At 42.3% G+C, this 25,479-nt stretch overlaps 1 protein-coding gene across 2 annotated transcripts in view; it reads right to left on the reverse strand.

Moving 5' to 3' along the window:
• Positions 1-132: 132 nt before the first annotated feature.
• The window catches only part of ASH1L (ASH1 like histone lysine methyltransferase), a 51,875-nt gene continuing 26,528 nt past the window's right edge, over positions 133-25,479 (reverse strand). For both annotated transcript variants that reach the window (XM_030465182.1, XM_030465181.1), the window contains exons 5-28: positions 22,979-23,720; positions 21,758-21,937; positions 19,214-19,308; positions 16,713-16,786; positions 15,204-15,249; positions 14,823-14,931; positions 14,235-14,441; positions 13,094-13,240; positions 11,351-11,459; positions 11,005-11,166; positions 10,724-10,818; positions 10,092-10,249; positions 9,020-9,172; positions 8,449-8,503; positions 8,214-8,346; positions 7,539-7,787; positions 7,010-7,096; positions 6,675-6,765; positions 4,892-5,030; positions 4,016-4,188; positions 3,507-3,673; positions 2,404-2,444; positions 1,784-2,085; positions 133-1,141 (exon numbers count right to left, since the gene is read on the reverse strand). In XM_030465182.1, the coding sequence (XP_030321042.1) occupies positions 1,050-1,141; positions 1,784-2,085; positions 2,404-2,444; positions 3,507-3,673; positions 4,016-4,188; positions 4,892-5,030; positions 6,675-6,765; positions 7,010-7,096; positions 7,539-7,787; positions 8,214-8,346; positions 8,449-8,503; positions 9,020-9,172; positions 10,092-10,249; positions 10,724-10,818; positions 11,005-11,166; positions 11,351-11,459; positions 13,094-13,240; positions 14,235-14,441; positions 14,823-14,931; positions 15,204-15,249; positions 16,713-16,786; positions 19,214-19,308; positions 21,758-21,937; positions 22,979-23,720 (3,806 nt within the window). In that variant the 3' untranslated portion in view covers positions 133-1,049. The remainder of the gene's footprint in view (positions 1,142-1,783; positions 2,086-2,403; positions 2,445-3,506; positions 3,674-4,015; positions 4,189-4,891; positions 5,031-6,674; positions 6,766-7,009; positions 7,097-7,538; positions 7,788-8,213; positions 8,347-8,448; positions 8,504-9,019; positions 9,173-10,091; positions 10,250-10,723; positions 10,819-11,004; positions 11,167-11,350; positions 11,460-13,093; positions 13,241-14,234; positions 14,442-14,822; positions 14,932-15,203; positions 15,250-16,712; positions 16,787-19,213; positions 19,309-21,757; positions 21,938-22,978; positions 23,721-25,479) is intronic.

The raw sequence follows: 25,479 nt of genomic DNA on the forward strand, positions 1-25,479 counted from the left end.
GCAGCTGTACAACCAGAACACAAGAATAGTGTTAGCAGTTGATATAATCTACAGTTCACAACAAATACTCGCTCTGAATACTGCTTGACGGGGTTCATGTAGTGAAGGTTTCCTTTTTTTTTTTTTTTTTTCTTCCTCCTTTTTTTTTTTTTCGTTTTTTTCTTTTTTCTCCTTTTTAACAGATTTTTTTTTCCCATTTGCACAACACACTGGACACACGAGAACCACAGCTTATCAAAAAACCAACAGCAATGGTGTTGTCAGGATTTGACTTGCTTTATAAAATTTCTCTGCAGAAAAAAGTGGAAAAAAAAAAAAAACCAAAAACAAAACCAAAAATCACACCCCACACCCCCCACCCTCCCCCTGCCACGATGCAGAACAAGTGCCTCAATCAGCCAACTCCTGCTTTGCTCCAAGGGGACTTTGGAAGTTTCTCCTTGTCACAGACCAAAGGTGTGCACTGGCTGTTCCATGGTGAACCATTTGTGTGTTCAGGTACATTTCTCTCTTCTTGGAACTTGTGCAAAATCAGAGGCCACGCAGCTTTTAGGGCAGCCTTTAATTTTTAAGGGCTTCACCCTTCCCATCTGGATTTTTTTTCACTGGCATGGGCCGTGGTGGTGCCAACAGCATCTTGTACAATCACAGGTTAATTGGTGACCATGGGGAATATTGATCAGAGTATGTCAGTCCTCATCCTTCTTACCTCCCCATTTATTTAGTTTTTTTTTTTTTTTTTTTTCCTCTGAGTGGGAATATCAAGCAAAAAATAAATTAAATTCGACCATCCTGGACAATAACCACGAGGTTTTTCTCAGTACCTAACATCAATACAAGGCACGCCCAACAACACACACACCATAAGAGCACTGCAGAGCAGGGCAGGGCAACCTGCCAACCCAGACATCTAAGTGCTAACTGTTTGTATATTTGTCAGTTTTCTGCTGCCCTCTTTTCCTTGGCTGATGCAGAGGAAATTGGGCTCCTGCCCTCAGTCCTCAGCAGACCTTGTAGCAGACTCCAGACCACAGCTTCCTCTCCTGGCATCACTTCCTGAAGCTGCTCTCAGGGATGCTGAGCGTGCGGCGCCTCAGTTTCCTTCCTGATCCTTCCTCCAGCAAGTAAGTGACATCAATAGCTGCAACAAACCACAAGCTTTTGGTAAAAGAAGTGACACCAGCAACAGCTTTCCTAATTCCCCTGTTCATGGTTCTTCAAGGATGTTTCCATCCATAGTGGTGTTCAAAATGCTGAGCAACCCCGTGGGAGTCTGAAGTTTTGTTGCCCCACAACAGATCCACAGCTCCTTTCAACCCAAGTTATTCTGTATTATTTTGCATTAACTCCCAAAGCACAGAAAAGCTTTAAATTAAAACCAGAGCCATCCATCATCAGTGCTACCACTGCAGCTTAGCACATACCTACAGAAGTTAACTTAGAACCCAGCAAAAAGCTCATTAAAGGTCAGATCTTCAGTTTGTGTGTCTGCTAAGTTGCTCAGTTGAAAACACTGAATGATGGGGAGGAATTTGCCTTCCAAAAGTTTTTTGGGGTTATTAAAAAATATTCTAACAAAACACTGATAAGAAAGATCATTTGGAATGAGTGGAAACTGCTACTGTTTCAAAAGAAAACATTACTGCAAAGAAAACTCCTGATATTAGTAAGGTTCACTAGCAATATATTCAGAGAAAAGGATTTATTTTAGCAACATGGTCGACAGGAAACTAAAACCAAAGGAGGAGAAGTGATATGATGGAACCATAAAATGAAATCTCACCATTTTTCCCTGGGATTTTCTCTAAGAGGTTTAGCAGGATCTGATTGAGTCTCTCTCTCTGAACATGTCTCCTTTCCTCTGGAGTGCAGAGCTGCCTTGTGTCAGAACTGCTTTCTTCCACCTTTTTATCACTTTCACAAGTCTCACTAGAGATTGCCTCTTTTTCTGGCTCCTCTAGGTTAGGCATCTCACTCGAAGGTTGCTCTTGGTTTCCTAACACATCCTCAATAAGAGGAAGAGAATCTTCTTCTTGGTTTAAATCTTTCATCTGTGGTTTTGAGCGATCTGTTTTCCAGGATGATCTAGCAGGAAAAGAAGGGTTTAAATACCACAGGTTTTCAGACACTCATCTGAAAGGCCAATCTCTAGAGTCAAGAGCTTTCTGGAATCTTAATGCATGCACTCAAACCCACCAGCTAGGATTTACAGTATCAAGGAACACTAAGGCTGCTTCTCTGTGTTCCCTGTTTTGTCTTTGAAAGTTTAGAGGATTGCTTGAAATCATTCCAATTTATTATTTCCAGAGCACCCAGGGGAAATGGAGAGGAGAAAGAGTGGACACTTAACAAAGAGGATTAGCTCATCTTTTCACATGGAACAATCTGGTAGGTAAGACTCACCTGCCTCCATTTCTCTTGTAGTTGTCTGGTACATAATGAGGCTGTAACAACAATAAAGATTATGGTTAACATTGAGTAAAATTCACTGGAAGAAAGTGCTGGTGAATCCAATATTCTGGAAGTGCCAGTGCCCAGCAGACATGTTGGAAATGGCAGCACACAGCTGGCACACCAGATGAATTCAAAGGAGAACCAGACTTATTATCTGATTCTTCCTATTTTCTACGTACATTTCAAGCCATAATCATGATTAAAATCACCTTTGCCTTCTGCCCAACAGAAGTTTGGAACCATCTCTAAATTTACCATAAAAGTCTCTCTCTGCTTCTAGGAAGGAAAGTGCTTAACTGCAAAAGATTTGCCATTTCTCCTTCCTCTTCACTCAGAGACAAAGCAGTGGTGTGGAGGAAGCTGTGCAGAATGAAGAGCTGCTGCTTCCATGGAAGAGGGAAAAATGAGACAGTGAAGTGGACAGGAATCCACATGGAGGATGTTAAGGGAATCTACTTCATGATTTTGCTGCCTATGCTTGCTGTTTTTGTGACAGAAAATCCACTTGCAGTGATAATTATACACTGATGTAATTTGATGGAGCAGGGGAATGGAATTAGGGAAGTTCTGCTTCTCTGTGCTGGGAATCACTGTTCAAAGGTACTGCTGAAAACCATTTTTCAAGTAAGTTTAGTAAAGAGTAATTACACCAAAGCAAAGAAAGTCTGAAAGGGACAGGGTAAAAAACTGACTCTATGTTGTTTAAGTCTCTGAAATGCATAAAATTCTTTAATAGTTGCAGAATTGCAAGTGAAAAGTAGATTTTAAGATTTCCTTCCCTCAGATGTGGCTGAAATGAAATTAGCATCTAGATTTCAGTCAGAAACCTCAATCTCCCAACTTCCACCATTATTTGTTTCACATCTGTTTGACTTTGAGCTGCATATTCTCTGTCTATGGTCAATTTTTCTTGCCAGGCTTTCTTTCTAGCCAGCTTTTCATCCAGAAGTCTCAAGCTTCCTTTGGTTTCGTGCAGAAAGAGAGAACCAGAGGTTTTCCAAAAGCATTCCTTGCCTTCCAGTGAAAAGTAAAGAAAGAGAAGAAACACTTACTGAAAAGTCTCTCTTGGGTGTGAGTTTCTTGGGGAAGTGGTCAAAGGCATAGGGCTTGGTGCAGACAGGGTAACGATTCCGGTGGATCTTGTAGAAGAGATGAGCTGATTTATCGAGGCGGTAATCACAGATATACACATCCTGCTCCTTCACACCCTTGGGCCTCCCTGCAGTTTCAAAACAAAGCAGGCAGGAAAAAAATCTTCATCAGAAGCCAGAGGAAACACGTGGTAGATCAAGAAGAAGAACAAGCCATCCAGTGTCAGAGGAGCACAGGAACAGCGGGCAGTTCTTACTTGTTCTCCTTGATTGAGAATGGTAACAGTGGACAGATTTCTAGCACAGTTCAAGAGGAAAACCTGGATACTCTAATTAAAAAGTACCTAAACTCTCCCCAGCTCTCATAAACACTGGCCTGTAAACACTTTCTACAGCAGTGTTTTAGCACACTTCCCAAATCACTCGAAGGGAGTCTAGTATTTCAATTTCCTCCTGTGAAATTTCCTTACCTTTGCAGTAGGTGTAGAGGTCAAGAACACAGCACGTTCCCACCACGGCCTCTAAGGGGATAATTTCATAGAGTGGAACCCTGAAGAGCTCATTGTGATAAAACTTTCGGGAAGGGGAATGATGTGTTTCGTGTGGACGGAAATAATGATGGCCAAAGGCAAAACGCTCCTCTCTGTGTGAAGGTGGAAAGGTGAGAGAAAGAGAAGGTTAAAAAAACCCAAAAAAAGATATTTCTATAAGCCCACAATACCACTTTCCTTATCAGAGAATCCTAGGATGTCAGGTTGGAAGGGATCTCAAGGATCATCTGGTCCAACCCTTCTGGTATTATTGTCAGTGTGAGGTGTCTCAGTACTCTCTTGAGCTGACTTCAAACACCTCCACTTAATCCTGAGTTCTCTACCAGGCACTTTTGCAATGACTGTGATGAATTCAACCACATGAATACTGCACACTCAACTTCATCCCTATCAGTGAGAGGAAACACTCTCAGTGTGATTTTTATCAACACAGCAGACTTATTGTTGTGCTGCTTTTTGGGGCATATGCTTTCAATCACCTTACAGTGGTTTAGCAAGGCAGTGATCATTAGCTGAGCCAATTCAGCTCTCAGTGTGTATTCTCAGCCTGTTCCAACAGTGAGGAACGTGCACCATTGACCTGTAAGCCTCATCCCTTGCTTAAATCTCCCACCTTCCATCTTTTCACTTTGCAGTTGTAGAGCCCAAGCAGAGACACACGGGGAAGCATCTTTGTGACCCAACCCAACCGTGTTCAGACCTGCATTTTTCAGCTATGACAAGACTTCCCCCAGAATGACTGTGCTTTGACAGGCAGGTACTATGGAATGTCTCCAAAAGATGCCTTGAACATACTTCTCATTTTTCCAGAGTTTCTCAATACGGAAGATATCAAGTTTCTCCCTGTTGATGTGGGAGAGGAGGCGGTAGGACTGCCGGACGGGGTGGCCATCAGGAGTCCTGCGACTGTCTCTCATCAGGTAAACACAATCCCCTGCAAGAGACACAAAACAAAACCACAAACCTCTGGAGAGCTTTTCAGGAGTCCATCCCACCAAAAAAAAACCCACAAAAACTGTTTAATTTAAACCACCACGACAGAGCTACCTAATGTTGAGTTGTGAGGAGTGATGCAAAAACCAACAAAGGAGGAAAGGTTCCCTTGGTGATTTTCACACCAGCTTTAAAGCAAGAACTGAACACAAAAGAAGTTTTTATTAGGAAAATGTGTAGATTAGTGATAATATTTAAAACCTAAATCTTTAAGAAGATATTTAGAGGCATTATTATGCAGAAAAGAAACCACTGACTGAGAAGCCCAACCCTTTGACTATTCCAGCAGAGCTCAAAGAAGATGCAGAGCTCAGGAAAGGCAAACAGAACTTGAGAACACTTGGGAAACTCAAAAAATATCATTATTAAAATATCCTTAGATTTAGTACATAGTATTTAAAAAACAATTCAATCTTTTCTCTTCTTGATTTCACGATGAACTCAAATCTGGGAGATCCCAAGTCATAAAAACTTAAGGAAAATGACCTTGGGTAAGATGAAAGGTCATAGAGCATAACAGTCCAGCCAGAAATCAGGCAGCAGGAGATTTTAGGAGGAAAAGGCACAGAAGTGAGGCATGCAGAGAACAGCTTTCCCATGGCACCTTCCTCAGGCTTTCCTTAACCTCTTTTATGGACTTTTGGAGCTACAGGCTGCAACTGGACCATGGTGCATAAGCAGGGAGGGATTAATCCTTCCTTCAAGTATTTGTCCAATGTTTTTGGAACCATTTATATTCAGGAGCTCTCCAGCTCCACACTTTGGTTATGCTTGCTTTTTTTCATTTTTTTTTAATACTTCCTTTTATTTAAATATGTTATCTACTAATTTCAGTGTTTGTTCCCTGGTTTCTGCATTGTCACACTCTCCAGTGCTACTCATGATTTCACAGATCTTAATCCCAGAAAGAGTCAAGAAATGAGAAAGCCAAATGGTTGAATTCTAGACTGGACAATGAAGAGCAACAATGAAAAAGGAAGACTCAATGCAACTTCTAGAATCTTGCAGAGACAATTAAGAGTACACCATTTTTTTTTTAAATCTCCACTTCCCTGAAGACTCTGTCATCCCCCTTTAACAAACAGACAATCTGGCTTTACACATTGAGGAGCAGCTCCCTTAATAATTCTATAGGCTTCTTTCTAATCTTCTATGTGTCTGTAGGATAAAATAATAAGATTAAAAAACCCCCAGTGAACTGAATTCTGTGTAGGTGCCTCTGAAGACTCAGGGCTTTGAGGCAATAACCAGAAAGATGCACTTGTGGGACAAACAAGGAATAAGCTGGGTTTTTAATGACCATTCTACCCTAAATACTGAGAGCTTCCTTGCCTTTACTTCTAAATGTCCTACAAGTTGGCTCAGCATTTTCCTTCTTTGGCCAGCAGAGCTCTATCTGTGTTAAAAGGAATTAATGTTTCTTCATCAACCAGCCTGTGAGAACTCTTCCTATGTGTCATTCCCATATTAGCAGAGAGTGCAGCTTTCTATTTGAAAAAAAAGATGAAAGCATTTTCACCAGGATGATGCCAGAAATCTCTGTAGCCTCTTATCTGATGGCAGTCACAGCAGGGTTAGGACATACCTTGTCGAAGCAGCAGATCATCTCTTAGCAAGCAGATATAATAAACACAGCCAGGCTGGGCATAATGGGGACGTGGGATCATAGGAACCTCCTGGGTACAAAAAAAAAAAAGAAAAAAAAGAAAAAAAGAAAATAATGAAGCAATTTCTGAAATGCTCCCCCAAATCGGTGCAAAACTGGGGCTGGAAATATGGAGAAGTGGAGAGGGAAGGATTGACACTTCATGTGGTTAAACTTAACCCAAGGAAGCTCCAGCACAAAGTGAGAATCCCACAACAGTCTTGTGAATAACTAAAAATGCAAGAGATGTAACTGTAGAAATGAGGTTTTCTTACCCTGTTCACAGCTCGAGGTTCACACTGCTCACACAGGTAGTGTTCAACATCAGAATTCACACCCATACAGTCACAGTGCTGCCAGACCTAGAAAACCAGACAATTAGAAATTAGAAATTCCTGGGATAATTTTAATTTCCAAGTTGCATTTTCTGGAAAAAATACTAAGGAAAGCAAGCAAACAAGCTTCCCAGAGGAAATCCAAGATTTTCTTTGAACTATCTCACACTGTGTCAGTAAGGCAGACAAGATCCCCTTGCAACTGTGTGTGTAAAAGCCCCCAAATGTTTGAAATTAATTCTGCTTGACTAAAGACAGGAGTTTCATGCAGTTTCAGAAAAGTGGTAGCTCCTCTATATGCATTTCTTCAATGACCACAGAATCTCTCAATGCTTTTAGAGAGAAACTGAAGGTCTGATGAGATCATTAAAGCTACTAGCTAGATGGGAACTGCTGGTCAAAGCCCCACTGGTTATGGAGAACAAAAAAAGAGAGCACCAGGCTCCAGTTTGTGTTCCCCCTGCCTCACCATGCACTTTTCACACTGGATCATGAGTCCTTCATCTTTGTAAAGGCCACAAATGCAACGGATCACATCCTCGTCCTTCTCGTGCCCGTTTTCTTTTTCACAGACTGAGGTCTCACTGCTGTCAGCTTCACTTGCTGTTTCTCCCACAATTTCATCAATCTGGGCAGATGCCTCATGACGAGCGTTGTAATACGCCTTCCGCAGCCGGCACACGTCACGACCAGTTGGAGATTTCCTGCCATAATATTTCTGAAAACCAAGCAAACCAAACCCTTAATTGTTTTTTCCCCAGGTTCTACCCTTTCCTGGGTGCATTCCTCCTGTCTGCTTGCACCCCTCAAGCTGTCTCCAGCTGCATCCCCCAGTGTGGGGTACACCTGTCCTTTGTTGGAACAGCAGGAACAGGCTTCACACACAGGGCACTGCAGACCAAGGCACTTCTTCCAAAAGACACTGAGATTTCTTTAATTTATCTGTTCATGTGTATTTTTGACCTTTTTATTTGTCTGATCAAAGCAATCAAAGAGTAAGGTGAAGCACACTCATTGCTATCAGTGTCTGCTCATCAGAGATGGACCACCACGAGTTAACTTGCTCTAAAATATTCTTCTTTTACAACAATAAATCAAAAAGTGCAAGTCTGTGCAATAGCTTTAAGGTCAGAGAGAGCCTCACCTCTGCATTCCTGAAGACCTTCAGCATGTCCCCATCAAAAGCTTCCACAGTTTTATAATAACCAGTCAAGATCTGCTTTTCAATTGTGGCAAGGTCCAATGGGTCAGAGATCTTCTCATAATAGTCTGCATTTCTAAAATGGGAATGTGTGCACAATGTCATTTTCACTAGCATTTCAAAGCTATGCAAATCCATTATAGAAAACCTTGGGTTGCTCTGAGAAGCAAATACTTACTTTTTCTTTGGGGGTAGGTTCAGGAGGGGAGCTGCAAGAGCCTGCCTGGAGGAATCTGTGTAACAGGAAGAGAATTTAGCAACGTTGACTTGAATAAAACTTAAACAGGCAAACAACTAACAACATGCAATCTAGGTTCAATAAGAAAAAAGCTCTTCAGCTATCTGAAGCACAGGGAACTGAAATGTTTCAACATTTCTGCAAGTTGATTGCTGTAATCAGACTACAGGTATCAAACCAGAGGACAGTTTCCTTGCAGTCCTGTCAATGGTACCATTTTGCTGAACTACTGAAAAATCAGTTTAAAAGGATAGCAACATCTGCAGGTGCTGGTGGCAGAGGAAGGGATTGGAGGTAAAGCAAAGTGACTACTGGTAACATGAGAATGGAAACAGCAAAGTGACTACTGGTAGCATGAGAAAGGAAATAAAAAGAAATAAGAAAAGGCAGAAGGTTCTTTAATGTCCTGAAATAAACTCATTTTTTTTCCTACTCTCTTCAATTCAGAGTCCACTGTTCCAAAGGATGAAAAAAGTCTCCATGGAGATTTTTTTAGGAGTGTCACCTTCACCTTTATAAGCTATGATGCTATCACAGATCTCCTTGAAGATCTGTGCCAGGCGGGCAGCACGAGCCACTTCAATGTTCTCCTCAGCTGCAGCCAAACGCCGCGTCCTGACGGAACGGGAGGTCTGAAGGGCTGAAAACTGGGTCATGAAGACATCTGAAAAGAGGCAAAAAAGGATCACCTCTAAACCAAAAAGTCAAGCTCAAATTACAACCTCTTTTCTGATCCAGCTGCTTTAACAGTAGAAGGCTTCAGTTTCATATTCCCAAGGCAATGCTCCTCTAACTAAGCTGTTATCAATGTATTTTATGGTGCTGGAGCTGAATACAGCATGGCAATGAATTCACCCAAAGGACTCACTTCCCAGCTTCTCATACACCTGAGAGTGGGGACTAAATCCTGCCTGGCTGTGAAGATTATTGTCCTCCCAATAGAGTGCTATTTTTGGAGCAGGATTAATACATTTTTTCTGAGAATCATATTTTGTCCCATTCCCATAAGTGATTGCATGAGAGAAAGCTTCATTCTCTAAAGGCCTGAAATCCATCAAATCATGGGGATGAATGACAATTTTCTAAGTCAGTGCAACTGTTTCTGGTCTAAGGATACAAAAAGCAGAAAGCAGCTCTGTAAGAGTCCTGTAAGTAATGGAAAATGACTGGACTAGCATCATGTTCCTCCAGTAAAACACTCCTGATAAAACACAAGCTTCTACCAGGACATGAGAGAGGGCTGCTGGAAGAAGACAAAAAAACCCAGCAACCAGACAGATAGTTCATCTAGTCCAGGAGTATATAGTATAAAAGGAGTTCCTCATGCTTAAGAAAACAGCATTTAGTGTTTCACTGGAAACTCCAGAACTTCACAGTGCAAAAAGCTACACAGAAAATACACTGAAACTGGGTAAAGACAAAGGGCACATCGAGGTACTGCTGTCTGCAGAGGATTCCAAAAGGTGTATGGATCTTGCAGTAATTTTACATTTGATTTACACACAGAGCTGACTTAAAACCCTTCAGAGGCACCTCCTATTGGTTCTCAAAGCAGCAACCTGAGGAAGCTGTGTTGGCCTCACCAGATTTAATGTTGCCATCATCTCGACAGATTCCGTTCCAGCGGTTGTACAGCGAGGTGCTGTGGATGTTGTCACTGACATGCTTCACTTCTTCTTGTTTCTGTCGAATCTTTTCCCAGTTTCGTACCAAAAACACATGGTGTTTGAGCACAAAATTCCTGCAGGAATTAGGAAAAGGTTCAAGAGGCACTTTCTTAGTGTAAAATGAGTGCCTTAAGGTGGGGAAACAGACTCAGCGGTGCAGTGGAAAGGAATTCTACCTCAGATGGCTGAAGGACAAATAAAAACTGCTTACTCAGCCATTTCATGATGCTTTATCACAGATTCATAGAATGTTCAGTGTTGGAAAGGACCTCTAGAGATCATTTAATCCAACTCCCCTCCTAAGGAAGGATAACCTAGGGCAGGCCACACAGGAATGCATCCAGGTGGGTTTGGAAACCTCCAGAGAAGGAGACTCCACAACCTCTCTGGCTCTGTCACCCTCACAGTAAAGAATTTTCTCCTTATGTTGAGTGGAACTTCCTATGTTCTAGCTTCCTATGCTCTATCTTATAGAAAAAAAAAAATCTTAACATTTGTCCACCATTTCTGAGCAAAGCCCTGAAATAATTCCTGTAGTAACTCCTCACCTTTCTCTGTTAGACATGGGCTTCATCTGGAGCTGTGGTGTCAGCCTTGTGGGTGCATTCACACTTTCACTGGGTTCCTCTGGGATGTGGCCTCTCTGGAAAAGAGATCATTTTGATAGACAGGAAAAAAAACTGTGCCAATAACTTAGCAAAGCATTAAAAGCAGCTCCTGAGACAGAACCCCAAGTATTTTTGTTCAAAATACAGAGTTCTTCAGTCTGATGGCACAAACTGATTTCCTATTAAGCTTTAGCCATGAAACAGAGCTCTTTACTACTTACTCTCTTCTTCAGTTTGTGCTTTGACTTCCTCTTCTCTTTTGACCGTCCAGGCCTTCTGTGGGTGCTCACAGGCTGATTGTTTTTGCTTGAAAGTCCATTCATTCTCTGACTTTTACCCCCAATTATTCCTCTGCATTTGTCAAAACCACATTTGCAGAGTTGCTTGGGGGAAAAAAAAAAAAAAAAGAAAAAAAAAATAAATAACCCCCCCAAACATTTAGATTCTCTCTCATTATTATAAAACCCCTGTTCTAGCAACACAATAGGTTTTGTTAAATGACCTTCAACTTTACAGAACTGTTTGTCCTTGGTGAGTGTTCTCCAGGTCTTGCACTGTGATCCTTACCTGTTTTTCAACATTAAATGAATGAAAATTGTAGTCATATGTCAGTTCAGTACCAGCAGGCATATCTTTAAGAGCATACAATCCAATCCTGTAAACACCATTAACAGACCTGCAGGGAGAATAAAAAAATATTCCCAGTGATTAAAAAGAAAAATGTCTTTGTCCAGGTAAGGGAAGTGTTAGAGTAAAGGAGGCAACACTTCTGCTGTGCCCTGGGTTGTGCTCATTCTTCATTTGTCTTGTTTATGTCTTACAATAAACTTTGGAAGCCAAAAAAGTGAGTATTGCATTTGTAAAGAGGAGGAAGTTGTGTTTTAATACAGAAGCTACAAAGTGTAGTAGCTATCACAGCAGATCTACTTATCCACCACTGAGACTCAGGCCCTCACCTAAACCATAATTCCTTCCACAAAATGGCATTAAAATTAATTGTCTCTCCAATTCTTATTCTTTGTGTTGGATTTTAAAATTTAAAACTTGATGACTGTTGCTTAAATCTATTAGAATTAGCTGAGAATCACAGATTGCTCCACTGCACTGTCACCACAGACAAGTCCTATTGCAACCAGCTGCTGTTTCACTGTAAGTTATTCACTATAAGCTTCTCAGAAGTACTTTCTACTGGTGTCCTGGTTTGGACCAGGATAAAGGTGATTTTCTATCTTGTACTTTTGCTTTTAGCTAAGTTTCTCAGACAGTGTGTGCTTCTAGGACTGATAACACTTGATGTTTATAGTTACTGCTAGAGACTGGTGTGCAGAGCCAAGGACACTGCTCAGCTCTGAGGAAAACATTTTACCATCCAGAAGGAGTACAGAGGTCCCACCTTAACCCTCCTTTAGGGAGGAACAGACAAGATAGATGCCAGAATTGACCCAACAGAGTATTCCATCCCATATACGTCACACTCAGTATAAATTTGAGGCATCACGAGGGCCGAGTCAGATCTTTTCCTGATTTCCTGCTTCCCTTCCTTCACTCGGTATCCTGGAAGGATCCTGTCCGTTCGTCTGCCTGTGCTCCTGATCCGTGCCAGCCCATATCTGTGTGTTCCTGCCTCCAGCTCCCCACTGCTGCCGACTCCAGGAGTCCAGCCTGGACTTTCCCAGGGCTGCCCTGCAGCCTCGGTGGTGATGTGAGAGTTATTGGGGGAGAGGGGGGAGGAATGTGGTTTCCATTTTCCTGTATATTTGTATAGATTTAGTAATTTTACCTATTTATCATTACTGTTCATTAAAGTTGTGTAGTTTAGTTTCCAACCCATAAGTCTCTCTCCCTTATTCTCTCTCCTTTCTCTATCAAGGAGAGAGAGAGATTAACAGAGAGCGTCTGGTATTCGGTTTAATTGCCGGGCCAGTGTTAAACCCTGACAACTGGTCTGGCACTGGATTTCTGCTGATATGACACAGGGTGTGCTGAAATCAGACTGCTTCCCTGCCTGCTTCCTTTCAAAAACCAGATCTGAATTGATAGAAGAAAAGCAGAGCTACACATTGAATATTTTACAGCATTACCTAGGCTTCAAAATTTGGCAGCATGACAAAAAACCCCAGAGATTCTGTCTCCAAAATGTCCAACACTTGAAAACATGACATTACTCCTCTTGTGCAAGGCAAGCACGACAGTCAATTCACACTCTTCAGCCTGATTCCCCTCCCTGCTTTTTGACAGATTCTCTGAGATCATCTGCTTATCTCTATCTTAATCACTGGGCTTCCAGTCAACAGAATGTAGTTTTCTTACCATTTTTGCATCTCACAGTTAGGATTACAGCTGTGGTTGATAAACCGAGCCTCATTGCCCATACGGTAACTATCTATCACCATTCCACTGTCTAAATTCAGGCAGTAATGATCACTGTGATTATGGTACTGTTCAATCATCCGGTTCCTAGGAAGCAAGACAGGAAAGTTATTTGTGATTCTGCTCCTTGCTGCAAAGCAAAGAGGGAGTGAACATAGTTGGAGGACTCTGAGAGAGAGGTTTTGAAGAAAAAGGAATGATAATGGTTTATATTTTAGAGAACCATACACCTAGGGATGGAGGAAAACCATGATTATACCTATTTTTTATAAGTCAAGCCCATTCTTGGGTTAGAATTTAGAAATTTGCTCTTCTGGAATGCTCTCTTTTGGGTTCTGCAGATTATTTGTCTACATTTCATGTTGATAACCTGTGTATGGAAGAGAAAATGCAAGTATACATTCCTTGGTGTCTATAGGAACAATCAGCTTCTCCCTTCCATTGTCTGGGAGTGGACACACTGCCTGGAATTGAATCCATGTGTCACAGATCCCTCTTTTTAGCAAGAGAGCAACAGGAGTCAGTTGTGTCTGCAGTCATCTCTGTGTGAGAAGAATGCATCTGCCTTCTGATGGGGCTCAAAGAGCAGCAGGTTTGTCCCTTGAGCTGTTATCCTATCATGCCATGTGGTTAGCAAGCCTACAGCTTCTCTTTTTCCTTGGTAATTAATGCCCCCTCCCCTTGGTTTTTGGGTTTTTGGTTTTTTTTGCTTCATAGCTATCTGTGAAAGCTCATTTCCCTTCCTTTTTCCTTTCCCTTCCTTCCCCCTTCTGCTCCTCAATTCTACCTGGCACAGTTCAGCTCCTGGAGATTACTCATGACAAGTTCACACTCACTCGTGACATTTGGCATTAAGAGGGCAGATGATGCATTCCAAAGACAAATCATTTCTCTCTATTTGACTGAGAAAAACCTGGTTGATCAAAAAAACCCCAAATTCTAAGCTTTTCTTCCTTCTGATGGCAGTGAAAAGCATTCTCTTTTCCCCCTTCATTTCTAAGGATGTCCCAGCAAAGCTAAGAGATGCTAAAGTCAATGATTGAGCCTTCCATGCTAAAGCAGCAAACATAAATATTTCTACCTGAATTCTTGCTCACTAACAACTTCTCCCAGATATTCAATGATAAACTGTCCTGCTTTCAGGGGTTCTTTGGTACGAATACCCCATCCTTTCTCCTCAGCCCGGAACCTCTCCAGGCACTGCACCCATTCGTGCCTCTGGATCCTCTGATTGCAGCACTGGTCACCACAAGGGCAGGTGTTTGGGGAACACTCTGCAAAGATCATCCTAAAATAAAGCAGAAAGAAGTTAAAGGAAGGTGAATGGCATGGGTTTTAGATTTATAACACAAAAAAAAACCCCAAAACAAATAAACTTTTGCTTAACAAAGGAAAAAAAAAGAAGAATTAAAATGCCTTTTGTTTTCAAGGTGTAATTCACACAAATATTCACAGCTTGGCTGTGAATTCTAAGAGCAAAATGGAGCTTTTTAGTGCATCTTCCTCTGAAGAAAGAAGTGAGGGAGCATATGTGTAGCAGAAAGCTACCTTGTCTGCTCAGCAGTAATACTTTTGCCTCTGGATCCAGCACAATTCTTTTCTTAACATAATATTAGTTGATATTAAATAATACATTTATTGAAATTATCACAATCAACCTGTTGCTAACCTGTTAAGACAATCCTCCACACAGCCCTTTCCACTGTCATCATCTGGTTTCTTACAATTGCAGGTAGTGGCCTCATAGCCAGAAAGAGGTTTGACATCCACGTAGACATCTGGAGAGAAAAAAAACACAAAAAACCACAAAACAACAACAACAAAAAAAACCACCAACCCCAAAACCCCAAACCCAATCAGGGAAAAGAATTCTTTCCAGGTGGAAAATGAAAGGTACTTATCTACAATATTTTCATTCTGGTTACATAAAGCATAAAAAAAAACAAATAGAAGGTGTCAGTGTCTTTGGTAGGACAAAAAACATGGCAGAAAGGAGGAGTGTGATGAAAATTCCACAGTTAACACATTTTAGTGATAAGATTTTACTTACTAGAACGGATTTTTTTATAAAGTGGGACATCTGGCTTTTTATATAACTAAAAGGAAGAGAAAGAGGATTTTAATACATTGCAAAAGTGCATCTGTTAGTCAAAAGAATCAGGGAAATTATCTTCTGTACATAGGTAACAGCTTTGTCATTACTAGAAACTACATTTGCATTCTCTTCTTTAGCTCAGACTGCATTAGAAAACAGCTCAAAAAATTACCTGAATAAGCAGAATTTAGGCTTAAAAAGTTATTTGAGCAGTTTTATTAAACCATTCTTTATTCTTCCCATACTGTTTAAACAGAGGACTGTGGAGATCATGAGGACAGACTGAAGAATGCTGCTCCTTTCAGCACTGAAAAGAATATTTACATCTCTGGAGAAAGGATCTTTGATGGAATTACCAGGTGCTGACACTTAAAAAATTATAAAAACTACAGGTAGGAGCCAAGAGGAATGGAGATGCATCTTCTAATTAGAGAACTTCCTCTGGAGATGTGAGGTGACTGGAGGGAAAGGGGAAGCTTGGATCACATTTCATAATTTAGGATCTATTCCATCCTTCCAAAGAGGATTTAAGGAGTAATTTCAAATTATGACACACTTCACACATTTACTGCTTTCCCTCAGTAACACCTATGGCATGGAGCCACTTCATCACACAACCAAAATGACCCTGTGAGGGTTTTTGCTGTTTTAGGAATGGTAAAAAGTCAAGGAAATGGATCAAATATTTCTTATTTATGGAATGGTGAAAAGATAAAGATGGGAGGATGGAAGTAATCCTCAGTCCATGGCAGGAAACTGTCTGAAATGTCAACAAGTATCATTACTTGAAGATTAGATTTTGGTGGTATTACAAAGAGTAGCTGGAGCCACAGCCATCTGGGAAGGGGTTTTGCCCATTGACATGCTTAAGCTGCATGTCTGACTTTGTTGCAGCAGAGCTGGGGGGCAGATTTACCCTCCAGCTTTAAACCCTGTGTTAAATCACTTGGTGGAAACTTCTCAGGGGAAAAAAAAGAATTCCTATTTTTAGGTTTGCACATATTTAAAGCTCCTTAAAAAGAATGTGACTGTTAAACAGCTTCTCTTCTTTCCTCAGTATGAAAATTTCAGCTTGCAAGTGAAAAATAAATTCCACTCTGCTGGGGCTGAGCCAAGAAAAATAAGGCCTGAAATTTCTCAGTGCTGTTGGCAGTACATCTGAATTCTCCTGAGGCATGTCTGAACCCAGATCACTGCAGAACACAGGCAGGCTACCAAAATAAAAGCCTGCTGCAAAATTCATGACTTTTTTTTTCAACAGAAACCCACAGGATTGCTATTTTGCAAGAGATGGAATAACAGCAATTATTCACATTAAATAAAAAAGTAAATCTCACGAAGTGGCAGCAACAAGAATATTAATCAATATGCAGGATGTATAAACACAGCTTTCATGTAAGAATCCTGCAATTTTCTAAGACTTCTGATCATAATCTTGGCAGCCAGTCATTTTTTATCTTGTACCTGATTGTGTTTCCACTGCCAGAGGATGTCGTAAGGCAGCTGGAAGTCAATCCTCTTTTGTCTGAGATACTTCCCTGAAACAAAAAGGTCTGTAAGTCGTACACACTCACACCCCCAGATCCCCAAGAGCAACAAGGGCTGCTCCCAGGCTCCCTGCCAACTTCTGAGAGGGCCTCTCAACGTCTGAAAAACCAAAAAGGCAGAAGAGCAGAATCCTCCCAGATGGTTTTGGTTGGCAGAGGTGAGCTCAGGGAGGAGCCCCACGCATCTCCTGTGCTCGGCTGTCTCAGTCAGGTTGGAATTTTTTGGATAAAGAGGGAAGCTGCTTGGATCCCAGCTGCCTGGCTGAGGCAGGTGGCAGAGAAGAGCTTCTGCTTGGACTTGAACTCGAGCAGCCACAGTTAAACTCTTCAAAGCAGTGCCAGGAGCCCTGCAGGTGTTCACCCAGGAGGGTTGACTGAACGTGAGCTACCAAGGGGCCAAGAGCAACCAAGTGATAAAGCAGAATTCAACCCTGTGCCTCACAGTGACCACGAGTGACTTCTGTGTGGAAATGTCAAAGCTGACACTTCCTCCTGAGCTTTCTGTGTACACAGGAATACAATGATTTAGCACAGAGAACAAACATGGATTCAAAAGCCCTGCATGCCTGATGGTAAATCACAGTATGGTACTCAAAGAAACCTAATTAGTTTTGAAAACAGACTGTTCCTATGACTGTTCCTATGACCTTTAGCAAAAGAGACTAAAGAACAAATTCAGACCTGGCAAACACATCCCTAAATGTTTTGGAAAGCCTTCAAGATAATCTGTGTTTTCAGCAAAAACTGAAACTCATTTTAGATGAGGGTTACTACTTCCATTGGAGATTTCATCCCTATTCTAGTTTAGTCACCCCAAAAAGAAGGAAACTGCCTCATTATACACTTTGTTAACATAAGGCCTGAGGTCTAACACAGGCAATAGGTTAGTTCTAGCCAAGATTAAAATGTTCTCTTGTAATTTTGTTGGAATACTGTTGGAATACTGGAATACTTGGCAGTGAGAAGAGTGGCTGAGGTGTCAGCACTATGCCTGATTTTCCCAGTTTCCCTAAACATTAACAAGTTCCTTTACATTCCTCCAGCAGCAGCCTCTGATCTCATGTAAATCCACACACATTCCCTTCACACCAACTGGAAAATTTAAATTGCAATATTTTCCTTACAATTTACTCCTGAATTACTTTTTCATTTTCAATGCTTTATTCATCCATAACAGGTTCCAGGAAAGAGCTAAAAATCTGTTGGGAATTTGCTTTCACTTCTATGACCTCAGTGGGGGAAACAAAAGGCTCTTTCAGGTGCTCTGGATACATGCCTGGAGTGCAGGAAGGTCCCCCCTGCCCTTGTCAAGTGCCACTGGTGCAGTCATCTGGCAGAGCCCTGAACCTCCTAACTCTGCTCTGCAGTGAAACCACTCACCAGACACAAATCTCCAGTTCAGGAGCTCATTTGTGGCTGCTAGCACAAATAAATGTGGTGTTGGGGGCTTGTGAAGAGAGAAGAGGATGGTGGCACTGCAACCTGAACCTCAGAATCCCAGCAGATGGTTTGGTCGTGCAACAGAGTTCCATGACCCAATTCATCAAGGAACTGAGAAAGGTCATGTTACTGAGACTTCAAATTAACACCTTCAGTGCTGAAGCCAGTTTCACAGTTACTGATTCCTACAGAGCTGTCAAACTCTTTGCCTGCTGTCACCTGTCTGGGAGTGTCAAAGCTGGGTAAGGAGCAAAAAAGTTCAATTAAAGGAGACAAAGCAATTAAATGTTTTTATTTGCTGGGATAAAATAGTCCTACTGAACAATGTGGAATTTCCCCAACTCTCTTTGCCTGAAAGTACTTGAAGTAAGAAATAACAGCATTTTAAAAGCAGAGGTAATTACCTGAGAACTAAATCAATCTTGGGGATTGATTGTCCAGGGAAATGACATGAGCTGGAAAAATGTAAAGTCTGGGAGTTCCTGACCATTGCCTCCAGGCTGTCCAGTTCAGTGGACAGGATTTGGGAGTACTAAATGCTCATGGCAGCCTGAGGTGATGGCTTCTTTCTGCAGAAGTCAAAGAGAAGCCCTAAACCTCATTCTATTCTACCTCAAAACAGGAATGAAAGAAAAACTTAGATACTTGTTAAGTTTTTCATTCTTCCTCACTTTTATCTGCACTTAAAGACATCATTAAGTGCATGGAGCCATGGGGGAACACATTACTGCATGCTGAGTTTTCAAGATTTAACAAATGGTCATCACTGCCTCTGGCTACTTTCCTCTCCTATTACTTTGAAAAGGAGATTACTGTGCTGCATTTAAGCAAAAGTATTGTGACACTGAAGGAAGGTTTAAAACTAGACTGATATTTCCTCAGGGAGAGAGGCAGAGAGACTGAAGTCCAAGCAGTCTTCCCTGTCACCTCTGTGCCATACTTGTTTCCCAGCACCTAAAACATACATAAAGTACCCACCAACATGAATAGGGGCTGGAAATAATCCATGCTCATGCTCTCCAGGAGTGTACTCCAGCTTCTCTTTCTTTAATTGTATGAGGCGACTCTTTGGACTGTGGATGACAGTGACAAAAAAAATAAATAAAATCAGAATTAGGAGCACTTCTCATCTGCACAAAACACATTTCCACACACATTGGCCAAAGCCCTCCCCCAGCTTTCTTGTAGCCCCTTCAGACATTGGGAGGTTGTTCTGAGGTCACCTCAGAGCCTCCTCTTCTCCAGACTGAACAACCCCAATCCCTCAGCCTTCCCAGGGAGGTGCTCCAACCCTCTGAGCATTTCAGTGGCTCTGCTCTGGACACATTCCAGCAGCTCTGTGTCCTTCTTATGCTGGGAACTCCAGAACTGGACACAGAATTTTAATTTACTTATTATTATAGTATTTCTTTGGTGAGCAGACTTTGCACTCCTCTAGGAAATCCACTGCTGGGTAAGCAGACAGTAACTCCTGCCTAAAAATCTTCCTTTGTTCTCCAGGCTGCAGTCTTGTGCAACCACACACAGAACTTCTCCTAAGCAGAAGATCTGTGTAATATTCCAGTGGGAGCTGAAGATTCTGGAAAACTCCTGTGGAGTTTAACAACAGCTCAGTTCATGCTGCCTACATTCAGAATTGAGGTAGAATTCAGACTGACTCCAGAAATCATTCCTTTTACTCTTAGTTAACTTGCAAGGAATCAAAGCCTGAGCTTTCTTCTCTCTGTTTTAATAAAGTTTCTAGATCAAGGTGAGCAGGAGTGTTGAATTTTGGTGTGGCAAATGGTCCAGTTGAAGTGGCTGCAGAGAAATAATGCAGACTTCCCTTTTTTCACAGTAGATCAAAAGTGGCACTAACAAAGGTTTTCTGTGCTGCTGGATGTGCCTACAAATTGTAAATCTCAGTAAAACTTCCACTGCTTCCCACGTTCTAATGAAATTTAGGATTTAATAAGATTCAACAGAGTAGGAGAATGTTTTTTTAAGGCAGTCTCTGCAACTGAATACTGCAAACAGTAGTGAGGAGGTGATGACAACTGTACCATCACTAGAGGGTGCCACAGGACAGCAGAGCTGTGGATAGGATCACACCAACTCTGCTCTCCTCTTGCACTCAGGACTGACTATGAAGTAGAACTGAAACAGCAAGTTAAATTAGAGGAAAAATCCATTATAAATGACTATTTGTTCTGCTGACTGAGATTGCTGAACCAGTTTATAAAAGAAGAGACCCAGCTGCAGCATGAAGGAATGGTGGGATGCACCTTGCTGGAAGCAAGACACCTAAACTGAGGTGGCCATGGTTCTGTCCTGGCCCAGCTCTGTATTTCCATGCCTTGTTTCAAAACCAGTGTTCAAAAAACCACGAATGGAGGTAGTTCAGACAGGGCAGGCAGCATTTGCTTCCTTGGAAGGGTAATGTTTCCTCTGTGGACTCAAGCAGCTCATCACAACCATGTCAGTAAAAGGGAAAGAACTCAGCATGTGGAGCAGGAGGCAAAGAGCAAACCAGATCTCTTCAAGCTTCCAGAGGAGAAGTCTGCTTGCTGTCTGTGAAATAAAGGCCCACCCTTGGCTGGGAATGTCCAAGTGACAATGTAACTAACATTTTATAACACAGACAACCAGAAGACTCCCTCAGGTCCCCTCCCAAGGCAACATATCTAATTTTAATGACAGAGTATCTGAATCTTGCATGATTGTGTACACTAGTGGCAGAATACCCAAACACCAAAGATTTCTTCTTTACCAGCTTGATCCTTTCACTGATGCCTTCCTTCTACTATGGAAAGACACCAGGGGCAGCTGATGATAAGAACATTTTAAGTGGTCTACAATGTAATGAGAAGATGCCCACGTTTCCCTCTTTTTCATCTGTCAGGACGTGTTATAAAGGAACTGCAAATTCCCATCTTCAACAGACTTGGTCAAATGGCTGCAGAAAACTCATGGAAGTCCAAGCAGAAGTGGGCTGGTTATCAGAAATAGATGTTCTAATGCACGAGGTTTTGAGCCAATCAGTTGAAAAAATAAAAGAATGCTGGATTTTTATTCTAAACATCCCATTGAGAGTGAAAGAAATGAACCTCACTGATCTGTGAAATGAACAGGGTGCCTGTCTGAAATTCTTCCAGCCAGATGACCACTCATCATCATTCAGTCAATAAAAACAGAAAACTAATGGCCCCTTTTATGCAGACACTGTACTCAGTACCTGAGCCCCTCAGGCTCTCCCAGCACTTTTACTGCTCTGATCATTAAAGCTGCCAGATGCAGCTCTCTTACCTTCTCCAAGGTCAACCCTCAGAAACACTTCCAGATTGGTGAAACTTTGACTTTCTGACTGGGGTTACACTTGAAATCTTCACTGGGTCAGAGTCTGACAATTACCATGCATGTTATTTTGCACAGGCTTGAATTAAGTGGATGGTTTTATTTCAGCTACTCATTAGCAGCAGCTCTTATGGGTCCAGTTGAGACACTTTCCACTGGACTATCAGACAGCAGCTTGGTTTTACTTACTCTGTTGTTTTGTACACATCAGAGTAGAGCCCTGCCTTCTGGTATTTCTTCTTTGGGGGTCTGGGTGCTTTTTTCTCACGTTGGGCTAGAGAAGGCAAAGGCTGTCCAGTGTTTTCAGGTTCATGTGGTTTCCCAAGGGCATCCTGTGGGCTGGGAGGTTCAGCTACTGTCTCAGAAAAACTGGAAGAAAAAAAAAAATATTGAAGATTATCTCATTGTATTTCTTACTAGAAAGATTATCTTGCCATGTTTTGCTATTCCTCTCTAGAATATGGTCAGTAGGAGAAAAAAAACCAAAAAGTCTGTGTTTCTGAATTACTAGAAGCCTCAGCTGTTTAAGAAAAGTGAAATTCAATGATCACAATCATGTGGTCGAGCATGATCATAAGAAATGTTATGATCTATTTATAGTAATGTTATTACTAATTATTACCCAAATAATGTTGTTTGCACTGCTAATGCTCATCCTTTAGAGCCTCAGAAGAGTAATTTAGAAGGTGGCTTATGTTATCTGCTTTTGCACTCTAAAAATAGTATGTGGTAAAGCTTTTCTTAGCCTTCAAGAGAGCCACACAATTCACTCTTTGAACATGTGGTTCCATGCCTACATTATTCATTTCTGAGACACAAGGGATGGTTAGTTTTTGATTTGTTTGTATTGTTGACTTTGGGGAGAAGCACATGAAGATTAGACAAAAGGAGATGGTCCTTCACCAGACAGTGACTGCTCAGGTGCACACCATGACTCCTTCTTGCAGCTTTGGTTTTACTCTTTAGATGCTGATCTCACCTGACATTGTGTTGTTTGTAATTGTTTGTAAGACTCACACTCTTTAAGACTCCCAAGGCACATGTAGCTCTTACAGTTCCTTATCTCTGCACACAAAGAAGGAAAAATCTTTGGTATCTCATCACTAAACCTGTTCCCAACTCATTCAAAATATTCCTCACAAGGACAGTCAGAAAACTTGCTTCACTTGAGACACAGGCACAAAACCAACAGTTTCAGATAACCTGAGATTCCATCCCTTTTTGGTGTTTGGTAACTTAGGGAGACCCTAAGCATACTTACAGCTGATACCTTGGTTCACTTTAAGCTGATCTTCTTAACAACACCAAATGTAATAAGCAGGCCTCGTTAGGGTTGGGTTCTTTCATGGACTGAAACATCATAAAATCAAAAATCAATATACAGAGGGTAAAAAATGGGATGGAAATTACCTCTTATTGCTCTCCTGTTCCTCCTCAGGCAAAGACTTCTGTCTCTTCCTGGCCTGTTCCTCTGCAAGCCACCTCTTCCTCTTCCAGCCTTTTCGGTGATCTGTATTCAAGTTCACACTCTGCACTACAGCTTCAATCACATCTGTGATGGTATCAGGCCCAAGATGTAAGGGACTGCTGCTTTCTTCTCTTTTATCTAACTCCTGACTGACCAGTCGAGCTGCTTGGAAAGCTTGCATTGAAACCACAGCCTGCATTGGGTATTTCCTGGGCCTCCCTGGCCTGCGCTTCACAAAGTTATTCCCTGTCCTTGACTGCCTTTGCAACTTCTTGGCTTTCAGAATTTTATTGACATGGTCAAGATTTTTTTTCGTTGCCAAGATCTTGTTATAATTGCACATTTTCCTAGCTTGTCTCTGCATGGCTTCGACCATACTTCTCTTCAGGTGATGTGGGGAGTAACTGGTGGGCAGCCTGTCTGACAGGAGTGAGATGCCATCGGTGCAGGAGGTGCTGGGAATGGTTGGAGCTATCAGGCTGTCCTGTTTTCCCAGACCTCTCTCCCTGTTGTGGTTTCGAGCAGGACTAGCTGAGGGGGGCCCAGACACATTGGCAATCACTGCTTCCAGGGTTTTGTCCAAAGCAGCCTGACCTTCGTGCTGCACCATGCGCTGCAGTAAGGTGTCCACTGGGTCATCCACAGCAGTTGTCACCCTTGCTCCCCGGGCAGGAACTCCCATCACTGACAGACAGACAGACAAACAGACATAGACAGAAACAGGCCTGAGATATCATCATAGAATCATGGAATCATAGAATTGGCTGGGTTGGAAGGGACCTCAGAGCTCATCAAGTCCAACCCTTGATCCACTCCCCCCGTGGTTCCCAGCCCACTCAGTGCCACATCCAGGCTCTTTGGAAAGATCTCCAGACACGGAGAATCCACTACTTCCCTGGGCAGCCCATTCCAATGCCTGATCACCCTCTCCAGAAAGAAATTCTTTCTCATCTCCAACCTAAACCTCCCCTGGCACAACTTGAGACCCTTTGTGCCCTCTTGTCTTGCTGAGAGTTGCCTGGGAAAAGAGCCCAACCCCCCCCGGCTCCAACCTCCTTTCAGGGAGTTGGAGAGAGTGATGAGGTCTCCCCTGAGCCTCCTCTTCTCCAGCCTCAACACCCCCAGCTCCCTCAGCCCTTCCTCACAGGAGTTCTGCTGGATCCCTTCACAGCCTCCTTGCTCTTCTCTGGACCTGCTCCAGCACCTCAATCTCCTTCCTGAGGGGCTGAGGGGCCCAGAACTGGACACAGGACTCAAGCTGTGGCCTCACCAGGGCTGAGCACAGGGGCAAAATAATAAAATAATAATCAAATAAGGCTGGAAGTGAAATAGTTGGATAGTCTGACAGCCTAGAAATCCTGGAACTGCCTAAACGCTCGGTGAGGAAACACCAAGGGCTGTAACACGAGTGCAGAGTCACAGAATGTGAGGAGCTGGAAAGGATCTCTGGAGATCAATGAGTCCAACCCCCGTCAGAGCAGGATCCCCCAGGGCAGGACACACAGAACACATCCAGGGGGTTTGGAAAGTCTCCAGAGAAGGAGACTCCACAACCTCTCTGGGCAGTCTGGGCCAGGGCTCCCTCAGTCTCACACTCCAGAAGTTTCTCCTCATGTTGAGGAGGAACTTCCCATGTTCCAGCTTCAACCCATTATTCCCTGTCCTATTCCTGGGCACCACTGATAAGAGATTGTCCCCTCCCTCTTATCCCAGATATTGATGGACATCCATAGATCCCCTCTCAGCTTACTTTTCTCCAGGCTGAACACCCCCAGGGCTCTCAGTCTTTCTTCCTAGGAGAGATGCTCAAGTCCTTTCAGCACCCTCATAGCTCTCTCGTGGCTTCATCACCCTCAGTAGGACACAAGTCCCAAGAGAAAAGGGACCCAGCTATGCAAATAAGTGGAAATTCTACATTTTATATGATCAAGCTTAACATACCATTATTTTCTCTTTATTCCCATGTGGTCCCCCACTTCTAAAAGCAAAGAGCAATTCCCTGTGTACATCCAGTCCTCAAGTTTTTTTTCCTATTCAACACTAAAAATAAGAAACCCCCTGAATTGCCCTTGTCATGAATTTACAGGTGCAAATGAAAAGAAGCTTCAGAGAGTGTACAATTAAAGGAGGTAGAATCAGCATAACAAGTCCTAAATATCCTCCCATGACCAATTTTTGCCCCACAGGGTGAAAAAGGAACAGAGAACCACACTTGTCAGGTTGCTCCTGTAATATGAACCATGAGCACCTGGAAAACCCAGCAACCTGACCAACTTTGAAAGAACTGGATGGATTTCTCCTTTCAGCTTTCAATTGTACATGAAATAATTTATTACCCTTCTTTTTCTTGTGGCCTTTCAATACACATTGGGATGGAGCTGAGGGTTCCTCACAGAAACACCATCTGTTCAGCACAGTCAGCTCTGTAAACAGCTGCACCACC

This window comes from Calypte anna, chromosome 25 (assembly GCF_003957555.1).
Source record: "Calypte anna isolate BGI_N300 chromosome 25, bCalAnn1_v1.p, whole genome shotgun sequence".
In the NCBI taxonomy this organism is placed as follows: Eukaryota; Metazoa; Chordata; class Aves; order Apodiformes; family Trochilidae; genus Calypte; species Calypte anna.